Source organism: Panthera tigris, chromosome E2 (genome assembly GCF_018350195.1).
Source record: "Panthera tigris isolate Pti1 chromosome E2, P.tigris_Pti1_mat1.1, whole genome shotgun sequence".
NCBI classification, from domain to species: Eukaryota; Metazoa; Chordata; class Mammalia; order Carnivora; family Felidae; genus Panthera; species Panthera tigris.
The window spans coordinates 56,118,907-56,133,970 of record NC_056674.1 but is presented as its reverse complement, the minus strand read 5'-3'; the positions used below and the strand labels follow the sequence as shown (position 1 = coordinate 56,133,970).

General features: G+C 44.6%; 1 protein-coding gene across 9 annotated transcripts in view; it reads right to left on the bottom strand.

The window, feature by feature from the left end:
• The window catches only part of CDH13 (cadherin 13), a 1,026,978-nt gene that overhangs the window by 489,607 nt on the left and 522,307 nt on the right, over window positions 1-15,064 (bottom strand). For all 9 annotated transcript variants that reach the window (XM_007082828.3, XM_042969571.1, XM_042969572.1 and 6 more), the window contains one exon: window positions 1,141-1,293. In XM_007082828.3, coding sequence (XP_007082890.1) covers window positions 1,141-1,293 — 153 coding nt within the window. The remainder of the gene's footprint in view (window positions 1-1,140; window positions 1,294-15,064) is intronic.

Genomic DNA, 15,064 nt, shown 5'->3' with positions numbered 1-15,064 from the left:
CGAGCCAGGGAAATACACAGGCTGGGGCAATGATGATGGAAGGCAAACATTGTTGGCTGAACCCTGTTCCCATGGTGCCTGCTCACAGCCCGGTGCGCTGCAACCCAAGGAGGGTTTTCCCAGAAAATGTCTGAGAATTCCAATACGTTCCTCAAAGACTGAGCTTACCACCCTCAGAGGCTTGGGTCTATAACACAGGCTGTGAAAATGGAATTTATGGACGGTGTTGTAGAGAAGGTATAGGACTGACCTCAAGCCCATATGAGATTCAGGGCTCACCCCAGTATCTGTTTGCCACTGCTTTGGTCTGTGGGTCCCGAATGGGTATCCACTAAAGGATAAAACTATCCTTTTACAAAGGGCCTGCTCTTCTTTTAAAAAAGCAACTTAATTATTTTTAGAAAAATCAGAAAACACAAAGAAAAAGTCAACAACACACAAACACAACGATTAACATTTTGGTTTTTCCTCTATCGCGTTTCTTCACAAATGTACGCCCGTTGTGATGTGTGAATACTCAATCTGCAGCGCGGATTCCATATGTATTTGTGTGTCTGTTTCCATTAAATACCTTGAATTTCTCCCAAATAACTAGAACTTCTTCAAAATATTTAAAATGGCTGTACAAAGCTTCCTTGCAAAGTTGTGCCATAATTTAACCACTACCCCATTGCTGAATAATTAGAAAAATTGTTTCCATTCTAAGCATGATGTCTTGCTCTAACATTATTGCACAAAAATCTAACTAAATGCCTTCCTATTTCCTAAGGATAGATTTCTAAAAGTACAATGATCACATCCAAAGGTTTACACCTTTTATAGCTATTCATTATCAAGCTGGTTTTTGGAAAGCCCAAGTTGCCATAAAGGTTCTGACCTCCTCTGAGATCCCCCAAGAGCCCTCCTCCTTGGCCTCCAGTACCCAAAGTCTCACACAGGCCTGAGGACTCTGTTGATGAGATAGGGCCCCCACTGTTACCCTGTTGGGGTTCAATGCCACTCGGCTCCCACAGAGACACACTTAAAGCCGCACAGCCCGAGGTCTCATGAAACACACAGAAATAACGAGCTCAGTGGGAAGAAAACAGCCTCAAAAAGCCACATGTCGGCATGCAGGGTGGGCACTTGAGGGGCACTCACTTGATAAGTAGCGATCGTTTCTCTGTCCAAGGTCCTTGTCACAGAGACACTGCCCGTGTTCTCATTGATTCGGAAAATTCCTTTAGGCTCTTGATCCACTCCCTTTCCAGTGAGCCGGAACTTAGACCCTTCCGGTCTGTCACTATCGACTACCTGGGCAGAGACACAGAACGACATTTAAGACGCTGGTTGGAAAACACAGAGAAAGCACGTTTTAAACATACCTCGGTGACCAAGGCACTAATCACAGGTGCCAACACAGAGCAGTCAGATAAAGTTGACTAAAGCAGCATCACCAAAAATAGCATCATCCCTTAACACCTTTCATCCTGAAATGCAAATCTTTGCAGCTTACAGCCAGGGAAGCTTACCAGCATGGGGGTGACATACATCTCGGGATAGATCTAGGAAGGAAATAACTCCAGGAGGTATAAGGTCAGACATTTTTTATTATTTGTAACTCTCAAAAAAGAGATTGATTTTTTTTTTTTATTGTAAGCAAGACCGAATGGACAATGGGGAAAAATGAGTGGGCAGTCTTTTAATGGGCAGGCATTGGTCAAGGTTCTAACTCTTTACAGAACTCTGTCATCAACAGCGCCACTCACCCCATTGCTTATAAGGAAGTAGGCAGAATGTTGTAAGCATTTTACGTGCATTTACAAGTTAAAAAAAAAAAACCTCACAACAATGCTGGTGGGGGGGGGACATTATCATTCATACTTAAGGGATGAAACCCCTGAGACACAGGGAGATGTAACTATGGTCACAGCTATGAAAGAGATGAAGAGAGGATTCAAAACCCATCTTCCATTTCTTTAGGGAAATTGCTCTGCAACAATGCCTGTTCTGAATTTAAGAGAACCCCCTACAGGTTGTCAGCCTTGATTTGACATTTGAAGATAATTCAGATGATAGAGATTGATGGAGTAAGATAGTTCTAGACAGAGGGAACCACACAGACACAGGCAGCAGGCAGACGAGAGGGAGCCTACAAAATTCCAGAAACTGGGAGTTATTCACGGGGTTTGAGTCAGGTTCAGGGGTAATTAGGAGCCAAATTTAATTCGTTTTTGTTTTTTTTTAATAGCGTTTGAAGATACTCACAGATTTTAATTTTAATAGCGTTTGAAGATTCCCAACTAAAGAGAGAATTATTATTTGCATAAATTGGTTCTAGAGTTTGCCCAATTATTCATCTGTATTTAATGTCACTTTATCATCTATATCTGTGAACAAGAATTCGATGGTAACCATGTTTTTCGGTCTGACAATTTAAAGGTCAGAAACAAACATGCAGAACAGTTAAATGAAAGCTATACTGATCCAGCTGTAACCAATTTACAAGTGAACAGGCACCTGGGGAACACTGTTGGAACACTGTCACCTGTACCTGGAGGGTTTTGGTGGCTAGAACAGGAAAGGTGCCTTCTGGTGGAGTCAGTCTCCCTCAGAGGCTGGTCATGGCTGGGGCCCCCTAGCCTGCAATTCCGGCGGCCGCCACCAGGTGGCAGTGGTGCCTAAGGCAGCGTGACCCTTCTACCCAGGTTCCTCTGCCGTGCCCAGTTGAGTCAGAGACCGACAGTTCCACAGAGCAAGTTTTTTCTTTTTTTCTGATTGAAAATTTTACTTAAATACATTGAGAGTTTTGATTAAACACCAATTATCTCTGTTTGCTTTTTTAAGATTAACATAAAATGTCATCTAAAGCAAGATTTAAACTAAGGCATGTGATATCTTCTGAGGAAACGGATTTTTAATCGCTGCTTGACTTGATTTAATCCAACTGATGTTCTCCCCCCTGACCCACTCCCCACTGCTTGGGAGCTCATGAGGTCAGCAGCCTCCGCATATTGGGCTCACCCCTGGATCCCAGTGCCCGGCACAGTGCCTGGCATATGACAGGAAACAGTGCCAGTATCTGCTTAATAAAAAACACCACCATTCACACAAACCCATGTCCCAGTCCTAGCTTGGTCAAAGGCCAGCTCTGTGACCTTGAACATAGCCTTCTTGGCTCTTGATTTTCTTATCTGTAAAATGAAGAGAACACCCCTTACTTCTCAGGGCTGTGAGGGTTTAATGAGATATTGTGTGCAAAGTGTACTTCCTGGTGAACAGAAGGGGCTCAATGAATTGTAGCTAATGATACCCATGCTCAGGGTAATAATCGTAACAAAATCGCGCCATCATGGTTATTGGGTAAGACTGAGACTTTCAGGCATAAAAAAACATCTTAGCCATAACATTAAAAAAAAAAAAAAAATCCCTAAAAGAGGCTTGTGGGTGGCTCAGCTGGCTAAGTGTCTGACTTCAGCTCGGGTCATGATCTCACAGTTTGTAGGTTTGAGACCCGTGTTGGGCTCTGTGCTGACAGCTCGGAGCCTGAAGCCGGCTTCAGATTCTGTGTCTCCCCCTCTCTCTGCCCCTCTCCCACTTGTACTCTGTGTTTCTCCATCTCTCAAAAATGAATGAATGTTAAAAAAATTTTTTTAAATCCCTAAGAGAACACATTTCCTTTGATTTTTATTTATTTTTAAAATGTGTATTTGTTTTTATTTTGAGAGAGAGAGAGAGAGAGAGAGAGAGAGAGAACCAGTGGGGGAGGGGCAGAGTGAGAAGAGAAAATCCCAAGCAGGCTCCACACCATCAGCACAGAAACTGATGTGGGGCTCGGTCCCATGAACAGTGAGATCATGATCTGAGCTGAACCCAAGAGTCAGACGCTTAAACAATTGAGCGTTGAGGCACCCAGGCGCCTCACAAACATCTGTGGTTTGGGAAGAGAAGTGCTCTGGAGACAATCTCACTGTGGGAAGGGGCAGCCACACAAAATCTGCTCTGTGTTGTCACCTCCCTCCCTCCGTCCCCCTTTAACCACTTTGGCCCAACTGTGAATTAAAGCCTCTTCCTCTCACTCCCCTGAGCACACCCAAGGCATGCAGGTCCCCTCCAAGGCTGTGCTGAGCAAAGACATAATGTGACAGGAGCCCTACACGAGCTGTTGTGCTGTCCTGCTCCCAGCAGTGGACAGGAGTGGACTTCTGACCGCGTCTGGGCCCCAGACAAGGCCTGCTGGGGAAGTTTTCCATGCTCTGACCTCCTTTCCAGACACTTCCCCAGTCAGAGAGCCCTGGGAGCACAGTGATCCAGACCTTCTGGAAGGTCCTGAAGGCTCTCTTGGGTCAACTATGGCCACTCCCCCTCCCTTTTCTCCATTTCTCCACCTACTGCTCAACACTGAATTCTGGACTCCCCCCAGGGCCACCTTTTTTCTGCTGAGGTTGGGTCTGGCTAAGTTCCTTGCTCTTGGGGAGCTTGAGTCACTTGACCTCACAGAAGCAGCATCTTGGCTGCTGGATTTAAATGACTTCTTCCCCCAGAAGGAGGAAGTCCCGTGTGAACACCTCTGCTTTGTGCTGCCAATCCTCTCTATTTGTATCTTGAAAGGCCTAGATTTAAAAAAAAAAAATTTTTTTTAATGTTTATTCATTTTTGGGAGAGAGAGAGAGAGAAAGAGAGAGAGAGATGGCATGAGCAGGGTAGGTGCAGAGAGAGAGGGAGGCACAGAATCTGAAGCAGGCTCCAGGCTCTGAGCTGCCAGCACAGAGCCCGACGTGGGGCTTGAACTCGCGAACTGTGAGATCACGACCTGAGCGGATGTCGGACGCTTAACCGGCCGAGCCACCCAGGAGACCCTAAAGGCCTAGCTTTTAACATATATATTGAATCTGCCTGCTGGTCCTCAGAACTGCGTCCACTTTGAAGGAGCGCCCACAGCCACACCAAGTATGGTGCCCCCAGACTAATGAGCGTTATGGGGTCACCAGCCCAGGGACATGAAGGGCATCATGCTCCATAGAACCATGGTCTCAAGATATGGTTCCCTGGACCAGCAGGGGCATGGACTCCTTCAGAATTCGACTTCTCAGGCCCCACCCAGAGGCCTGGATCAGGAAGCCTCGGGGTGGGGTCCGGCGTTGTGGGCTTTGTTGAGCCCCTGCCAATTCCCATGAGCATCCCCCCGTTTGACAAGCCCCATCTATACTCATTAGAACTGGTTTCCCCTGCTACCTTTCAGAGGCCGAAAGAAGGCTGGGTCGTCTTGCTACTCCCCTCTAGACCGATTTTAAACCTACAGCACTGTTGGAAACTATTTTTTTAAAAAACCTCTTCTCTAGGATGTCGTGGAACAGAATTGCTGGTTCCCGAGACTGACATCTCTACCTGCATCGGAACACCCCAGGGCGGAGACCTTGGAGAGGAAGGCGTGGGGTGGAGCTCGGGTCCCAGCGAGAAGCCATGAGTCTGGGTCTTTAGGTGGGACTTCAGAGGGACGCCAGCCCACTCCAGCCTCACTGATCTGGGGAGATAGAGGTGTGCAGTGGCCACAAACCCACGGAGGGCACCCCCCCCCCCTCCCGCCATACTTCGAAGCTGGTTCATGCTAGTCCAATGGGTTTCCAGATGAGCTTTATTACACTATGTAAAGTCCTGAAAACTGCCCAGGGCCGTCCCGGCTGTGTGTGTGTGTGTGTGGGGGGGGGGGGGCGGTGGTCCTTCTGTTTTTGTTGTTTAATGTGTGTTTAATGTGATGGGATATAAGAAATCCAGGGCACTCCTCCTGGTCAGAACAAATTCTGCCCCGAGTCTCTGCTCAGCAACAGTTGTTAACATCCATTATACCACATAGCAAGGCTTCACAATTAGCTGGTCTTTCCTATTACTCTTTGTAATTCAACACTTCTTTCACAGTGGGATTTCTCTCTCTCTCTTTCCCTCTCTCCCTGCCTTACTTGCCCTCAGAGTTTGAATGGGAAAAAACGATAGCTAATGATGAGACCGAACTTGGGCTCCGGGTGCTGACACCCGGGAAGGGCGTGTGAATAGCACTCGGGCATCTTGCAGCAAAGCTGGGGAAAGTGACTTCCCAGGGAGCCATGGGGTGGCCAGCACGCAGGCCTTATCGGTGGCAGAGCACAGCGGGGACCGGAGTCCTCTGCACCAGAGAGGGACAAGAGATATGGAGGCCTGGAGCACGCAGTGATAGGTGGATCTGAAGTGCAAAAGGACGTTCATGCTGCATACTTCTTAGGGCTGTGGCCCCGCGATGGACAGAGCAAGGTCCTCTGTTGAATCCCCCAACCTCTGTCCTCTGTTCTAACCTCTGTCCTCTGCTTCCAGCATCAGGTTGAGTGTGGTTTTTAAGGTCTTCTTCTATGAATTTATACACATATATGCATTCATAGAATATACAGCAGTTTCAAAATTTTTTACCGAAGTTAGATCATTCTGTATAAATTATTCCACATTTTCCCCCCTATTCAGTGTGGCTGAGATGCATTAAAAAAGTTCATATATAAACTGTTGTGGGGGGATGATTTTACATTTACAGAAACGTTTCGAAGACGATATGGACTTCCCGTATACCTTTCACCTAGTTTCCCCAAATGTTAACATCTTCTGTAACCATGGTCACAACTGAGAAGTTAACAGTGACACATGGCTCTTAGCTAACTAAGCTCCAGATTCTGCGTATTCAGATTTCACTAGCCTTTCTGCTTCTAGCCTTTTTCTGATCCAAAATCCAATCCAGAGCCCCACATAGCCTTCTGTCCATGTGGTTTTTAGTCGTCCATCCTGGTGCATCTGTGTGGGTTCGGACTTTTCCTTAATTGTACTGACATCAGTGTTTTTCCCCTTTGGAAAATGTATTCAATATAGAAACAGGACAGTCACCAGGCTTTGTACACCCTATTTGCCATAAGAGCTTCTGGCCCCGATATCGGGTGTCTATACTCTAACTCAGACCTCCACTAAAGACTTTTGGTTGTTTTGTCCTCAGGGCCTAGAATGGTACATAGGACAATAAATATTTGCGTGCCGAGTAAGTAAGTAAGTAAGTAAGTAAGTAAATAAATGTGATAGTAGTCTCCTCACTGGCTTCCATGTTTCTGATTTCTCTTTTCTCATCTATTCTTTTTAAAAATTTTAATGTTTTTGAGAGAGAGAGAGAGAGAGAGAGAGAGAGTGCAAGTGGGAGAGGGGCAGAGAGAGGGACACAGAATCTGAAGCAGGCTCCAGGTTCTAAGCTGTCAGCACAGAGCCTGACACAGGGTTTGAACCCACAAACCTTGAGATCATGACCTAAGCTGAAGTTGGATGCTTAATCAACTGAGCCACCCTGGGGCCTCTCTCACCTCCTGTTCTAATTGCAACCAGAATGGTCATTCTAAAATGCATATACAGGGGTGCCTGGGTGGCTCAGTCGGTTAAGCGTCCGACTTCAGCTCAGGTCACTATCTCGCGGTCTGTGAGTTCGAGCCCCGCGTCGGGCTCTGGGCTGATGGCTCAGAGCCTGGAGCCTGCTTCCGATTCTGTGTCTCCCTCTCTCTCTGCCCCTCCCCCGTTCATGCTCTGTCTCTCTCTGTCTCAAAAATAAATAGAAAAAAAACGTTAAAAAAATTTTTTTTTAAAAAATAAAATAAAATGCATATATACCTAACCACCACGAGATTCCCAGGCTAGAAATTGTCATGGCTCCCTATTGCCCCCAGGGTCTATTCCCAGGGGCCTTCCTGATGGGTCTCCACCTGCTTCTACAATTCTAACTTCGGCCACAACCAACCACAGGCATTCTGAACTTAGCTCACATTCTCTGGACCTAGGTCAGCTGGATGCCCGTCCCCAAGCCTGTCTGCTGGAGACCCCTCCTTGTCTTCCTGGACTCAGCACCAGGGACTGCCCACTTCCTGACATTTCTCTTCCCCCCTCTCTGCCCTGTTCCGTGAGGAATGAACCTCGTCCTCTGAGCGTAGCCCTGCTCCCTGGCGAGATCTATTCTAGCACAGAGAGCAGATGGCCTCTTTGTTGTTGTTGGTGACTGTCCTTGGGCTATTTCTTATTCTCTTTAAGATTTCTTGGGCCAGGAACAGAGAAGATACTTGATGAAATCTTTGAGTGAAGAAGTGAAACTTGTTTTGCATGTTTTTATGTGATCACAAAATGCTCATAAACCCCAACCCACATATTGAAAATAAAAATAAGGTCTGTTGTACCAACCTTGTAAAAAAATGTGGGGGCGCCTGGGTGTCTCAGTTAAGCATCTGACTTTGGCTCAGGGCATGATCTCATGGGTCATGGGTTCGAGCCCCACGTCGGGCTCTGTGCTGACAGCTCGGAGCCTGGAGCCTGCTTCGGATTCTGTGTCTCCCTCTCTCTGCCCCTCCCTCACTTGCGCTCTCCCTGTGTCTCTCTCTCTCTCAAAAATAAACATTAAAATAATTTTTTAAAAATGTGGTCACTTTACCTGTGGGGCGTCAATGCCTTTTCATTTTTCTTTTTACAAATTCCCAAAGTTACTTCCCAGGAAGTAGTAATGCCCAGGAGTTGGGAAGGGACTTCCAACCCTCCCCATCCCAATAATCTGCTGAGGTCCACTTGTGGGGGACTCTCTGTCTGATTAGACATTGTGCCTGTTGACAAAGCAGTGTCAAGATGAATACTTTGGCACTTCTTCCCTGTCACATCCAACAAAATCGATGCCTCGGATCCTCCGCTATTTAGAAAATCTGGAGATGTTTCTTTTCAAAGGAGAGAAGACTACGCCTACACACACACACACACACACACACACACACACACACACACACACTATGATCAAAAGGCTGAAAACCCAGAAAATAATTAACCCACTCCCCTGCCAGAATCACCAAAGAGGATAAATCACATGTCAACAGTATAGGTCTCTGGAAGATGGAGACAGAGGTGTACTTTTTTCCTTCACTCTTAGAATATTTTTGGTTTCAGGCAATGAGGCTATATTACTTATACAGTCAAAATACCACTTTTTTAAACATGTAAGAGGAATTATTGGAGCTTGCGAATTTTGAATTCATGCGAATACATGCGAATTGAATTTGAATTCAATTGAATTCACTGAAACATTTGAATTCATTGCGAATTTTGAATACATGCGAATTTTGAAGATGTCTAGTCCATGTTAAATAGTCGGAAAAAAAACCCATTTACTGCCTTCTATAGTTATTAGAAGGCATTTGCTTTATCATTAGATCCATTCCCTAAGGTGATCTGTAAGCACTAATTAATTCCCAGCTGTGGTTTAGTCCTTGACATGCCTTTGAACTCGGCAGTTTGGCTGTCTGGGCAGCTGTTGGATCCATGCCCTTGCCCCACCCTCGAGTTGCTCAGCTACTTGCAGACACTAGGTCATAAATTAGAACTGGGAAAAACCCAGGGCCAGGAGCCCCAATCCCGTGGTGCAGAAACACCGGGCCAGCGCCCTGACAATCCACGGAAGGATGACGAGAGCCAGAGACCCACCGTCTAATCCCGTGGTTCTCATCCTACCTGGGGCTGGCTCTGTTCAGCACCAAGTTCCAAGGGTTCCCATGGTGCCTTGGAGGTCACCGAGGTTGAGGGCAGGTTGGTGCCCTTGGAAAGAAGCACAGATGAGGGGACGTCTCAATTCACTATGATTCCTCTTCTAGTAACACCATCATCACACTACTTTGGTTTCTCTTCTTTTATAACAAAGACATTTATGCCTGACTACAGCTTATGCTGAGTTCTGTAGCATTCAATGTTAATTTGTGAGTGGTTTCTTTTTTTACCTTATTTTCTGATAGTTTACACTTTTTTTTTTTTTGAGAGAGAGAGAGAGAGAGAGAGAGAGAGAGAGAGAGAGGCAGAGAGAGGGAGACACAGAATCTGAAGCAAGCTCCAGGCTCTGAGTTATCAGCACAGAGCTCAACGCGGGGCTCGAACTCATGGACTGCAAGATCATGACCTGAGCCGAAGTCAGATGTTTGACTGAGCCACCCAGGCGCCCCTGTGCTTTTTTGCATATATTCTCTAGGCTGTAGAATTTTTTATGAGAGTATTTCTTAATTTATGAGTATTTACACTATTTTAATCATTTTATTTCCAACTTACATAATAATGTGGCTTAGGAAATTTCAACTTTCGAGGTTTTAAAAAAATTTTAATCTTTAAAAAAAATTTTTTTAATGTTCATTTTAGAGACAGAGGGAATGCATACAAGTGGGGGGAGGGGCAGAGAGAGAGGGAGACACAGGATCCGAAGGAGGCTCCAGGCTCTGAGCTGTCAGCACAGAGCCCAGTGAGGGGCTCGAACCCACAAACTGTGAGATCATGACCTGAGCTGAAGTCTAACACTTAACCAACTGAGCCACCCAGGTGCCCCTTAAAAAAAATGTTGTTAGTGGCTGAGTACGATAACATCTTTACTAAATGATCCATTGACACACAGAAGGGATAAGTATTCTACAGCATTATTCATAATAGCAAGATATGGAAACAACACACGTGTCCAACAATGGATGAATGGATAAAATGTGGTGTATCCATGAAATGGAATATTACTCAGCCTTGAAAAGGAAGGGAATTCTGACACATGCTGTGATATGGATGAAACTTGAGGACATGCTAAGAGAAATAAGCCAGTCACAAAAGGACAGATGTAGGATTCCACGTATCTAAATTCCTAAGTGGCACAATGCTGTTCTCACTGTAGGAGCTCAGTTTCTGTTTGTTAAAAATATACACCAAACTCTTACCACCTCTCACTCAGCCTCATGGTCAGTTTCTCTTCCATGACTTTTTGTTTTCTTAATTTTTAATGTTTATTTATTTTTGAGAGAAAGAGAGTCAGAGCGTTCGTGGGGGAGGGGCAGAGAGAGAGGGAGACACAGAATCCAAAGCAGGCTCCAGGCCCTGAGCTGTCAGCACAGAGCCCGACACAAGGCTCGACATCATGAACCCTGAGATCTTGACCTCAAAGTCCTACACTTAATCAACGGAGCCACCCAGGCGCCCCGCTTCCATGACTTTTCCTTCCTCTAATACACTATCTCTCTACATCTCCTTTTTTTCCATTCAAAGCGTTTATTGACCATTTATGAGTCCCAGAGTGTTTGTAGACCTCCATGGGCTCTCAGTTCTATGCATTCTTTGAAGTCTAGATCATGCAAGAGCACAGATGTGCTGAAAGATGCCACAGAAGATCAGAGAAAGAGGGTCATTTTGGATCCTTCAGGCATTGTGCCTTGCTTGTCTGGACCCAAAGTTCATTCATTGCCCATTAGTATCACACTTTTTTTTTTTTAATTTTTTTTAACATTTATTTATTTTTGAGACAGAGAGAGACAGAGCATGAACAGGGGAGGGGCAGAGAGAGAGGGAGACACAGAATCTGAAACAGGCTCCAGGCTCTGAGCTGTCAGCACAGAGCCCGACGCGGGGCTCGAACTCACGGACTGTGAGATCATGACCTGAGCCGCAGTCGGCCGCTTAACCAACCAAGCCACCCAGGCGCCCCAGTATCACACTTTTGGACCCCTTTGTGTCCAAGAGAATAACTGGGATCCTTAGATGTCACTTCCTGAATTTCTGGTTTCTTAATGCAGGCTGTGAGTTATACTCCCTTTCTCATTGGGTCCCTTCAAAATGTCTTCCTTGACCTTGACTCTTCTTATTCTACAGACAATCAAGATGGTCCCTGAAATTTCTGGTAAGAACTCCACATCTTCTATACTTGCTGTCTAATCTATTTATGACTCAGATGTATGAAAGTAGGAAGTGGTCATTGAAGCTGTGTCTAAATACTCTGTCTCCTCTCCTTCTGGGCACATAGTAGGACTCTATTTCCCCAATACATGACATTGCTTTTGGTGATGTGACTTGCTTTGGCTAATGAAGTGTGACTGAAAGTGCTATGTGTCACTTCAGCTAATTCTAGGTAAAAGCTTTAAGAGTTATGATATGCTTATCCATGTTGATTTTGCCTTCTCCAGGTGACCAGCAATTTCCAGATAATAGTGACTTCATCAACCTAGATCTCAGGGAAAGAATGATAATGAGGAGGAGCAGAGCCCACACCTAACCCTCAGTGGACATGGAGGTTAGTTAAGCCTCTGTTACTTTGATCAACTGAAATTAGGATTTGCTTATCACCGCAGCAGAGCCTGCCTATCCTGACTAATGCACAGAGGGTTTAAAAGCACAGGGTGGAAAGACAGGTAAAAATATGTCTGCATCCCAGCTCAGAGCTCACAAGCAACATGAACTTTTGTAAGCAGTGTGGCCTCTCTGAGCCTCATTCCCATTCTCTGCAAAATGGGGGAAATAATGTCTCTCCCAAAAGGATTATGGCAAGTAAATGATCCGAGAGATATGCAATGCATAAATACATAAAATATTCAATAATGTAAGGTCGTTGTTCTTTTTATAACTATTAAATGGTGATGATGATGGTGATGATGAAGAAGAAGGGGAGGAGAATGACAGTTTGTGTTCATTGAACACAAACTCTTTGCCACACTTTATTCTAAACATTTTACATACAGTAGTTTATTTAATCCTTACAACAACTCAGTGGAATAGGTATTTATAGTAATCTTCACTTTATGGAGGAAGAAACTGAGTCCCACAAACCTTGGCAAAGTTAGCTAGGGAATAACTTCGGATTTGAATCCAAGTATCCAGAACCCATGGTTTTAGGCTCGACTCCATATGGCCAACTAATGGATGTGTGCTGGCTTGAGTGGGAGCAGCCCAGAAATAGAATCAACAAAGATTCAGAGCCTGGTGCTGTTGACAGTGCTCAGGTCTGGCCTCCTCGTGACATGCCCCCCTCCCCCCCCCCCCCCCCCCATGAAGGCTGACAGCAGAGATGTTCATCTCAGGCCTTATGCCAGCGACAGAGCCAACATCAGGGACTTTCAAGTCTCCATTCCCAGATTTATACGTATCCAATGGGTCACCCATTCTCTCCATACATCAAATTCCTGGCAGGAATATCTTTACCTGCTCACACCCTCTTAGCTTTGTCATAGTCATGGCATAATGTGGAGGTTTCTGCATGCATTCTGCCATCTAAAAGGATAATAAATTAATCATGCCCCTTGGGCACTGTTGAAACATACACACTTAATCTCTTACCAACTTTCCCTCGCCATTGCTCTGCTCCTCTCCTTTCCATCAGTTCAGATTTTTACAGTTCCCAAAGAAATATTAAACCAAATATTTATGCACTCATCTGAACCACAGTTCAGAGAAAGCAATGTAACAAAATCAGCATTATGAACCTGGAGCGATTCCCGTTTGGAAGTAATAAACACGAACAATTGAACAATTTCTCCCTGGAAATGCATGTTGGCTGCCCTTTTGCCAAGAGTTTCAATACTTATTCTTATTATTCTTATAATTCAGGACAAATTTTAATGTTAAGTCTGATGCTTGGAAACACAAGCAGTGTCAAATATAAATAAAATTTCAGTCATTTTCAATTGAAAGCCTGGCATTCTATTCTGCCTCACATGCACCTTGGTTACAAGGACCTGTGCATGCCTTCAAAGTTCCTCATTCCCTGAAGCAGTAACTATCTCTCACAATTGGGTCACATATGATTGAAATCTTTCTGGGAAAGATTTCACTTTCAGAGAAACTTCAGGCTCCTTCAGTAGTTCATTTTACAGCCCATCCCTATCTTCAGCCTCAACTGTTGCTTTGTCCACACATATCCTCCTATCCTGTTTTTCTGCCATTTCCCCCCAAATGCCTTTCTTGGGCCTACCCCTGTTTCAGCCCTGGGGTTACTCTCTGATGAACCAAAAGGTTCCTATCCAAAAGCTGAGCCTGGCCAATCAGATAATCTCTTTAGGAAGCCTGGTGTTGGGACAGGAAGAGACTGAGTCGGTTAGCTAAGCAAGGGTTGTGGAGCCTGAAAGTCTTATCAGGATAAAAGCCAAGTGTATCATTTTGGGGAGACCGTTTCAGACCATACGTATAGACCTTGACAAAGAACATGGTCTACTTGGAAAACAGAAAGGGAAGACAGTGGATATCTGTGTGTATATGAAGCCAGCTTGGGCTCAAGCCCTGTAGATGGTGAATTATCCTCTTCGGCATTACTTAATTTTATGCCTCAGGCTTCGTCTTTAAATTATATTTTTCTACCAAAATATCACAGTCCTCTTTCCTAGTGGTGTCTGGTAAATGGCTTTAATTCACCAGGCTATTACCAAGTGTATATCTGTATAACTCATTCCTTCACTGTCCCTGACTTCTCTAATTATATTCATTTATTTAGTCAGGGCTTCCATGACCACCTTATTAAAAAAAAAGTGGCTTCCCTTCCAACATTATCCCCTATGTCAATGACCCTGCTTTGTTTTCCTTCATAGAACTAACCCATCATCACCTGACATAGTTATCTGTTTGCTATCTCTATTTACCATTAAAATAAATGTTCCATGTTATTAGGGACTTTGGTCTTTGTTCATGGCTGTGAACAGAGCAAAGTGTATAGTAGACACTTAAATATTTTGTAATAAGTAAAGAAGCTATGCAAAGAGAAAAAGTGAAATGAGAGACCACATGGTAAAAAAGGAGAGGAAGGAAGTACACAAATTAATGAATTTGCATAGCTTTCATTTGATATCATGATTTCAAAATGGCTTATCAACTTCTGGTAAGGACCAGCTTTGCTTCTTGGGTGTGAGGTATGAGAGATACTCTGGTATCTTCCTACGAGAGTCATTTAGAGTGGCTTGCCCAATTAAATGATCCCAATGAAACGCACGGATTTTAAAGGGCGGTGTGCTCCCTGAAAATTAACAGGCTCATGGATGAAATGAGACCAACTTGGGTGAACATCTTTATAAAATATGGTTTTTCTAAGGGAAGTCCAACAAGAAAGGATCATACAAACTACAAGTCAATAAAGACTTTGGCAAAGGGTTTCATAAGTCGCACAATAAATGGAAGGCTCTTGGTGGGGGTTGTGTATGGATTGTGGGTTCCTCTCAGGTTATGGTAACTAATCTTTTAAAACAGTCATGGGTAAATAACTGTCCAATAACTGCCTTGTGGGTGATTACTC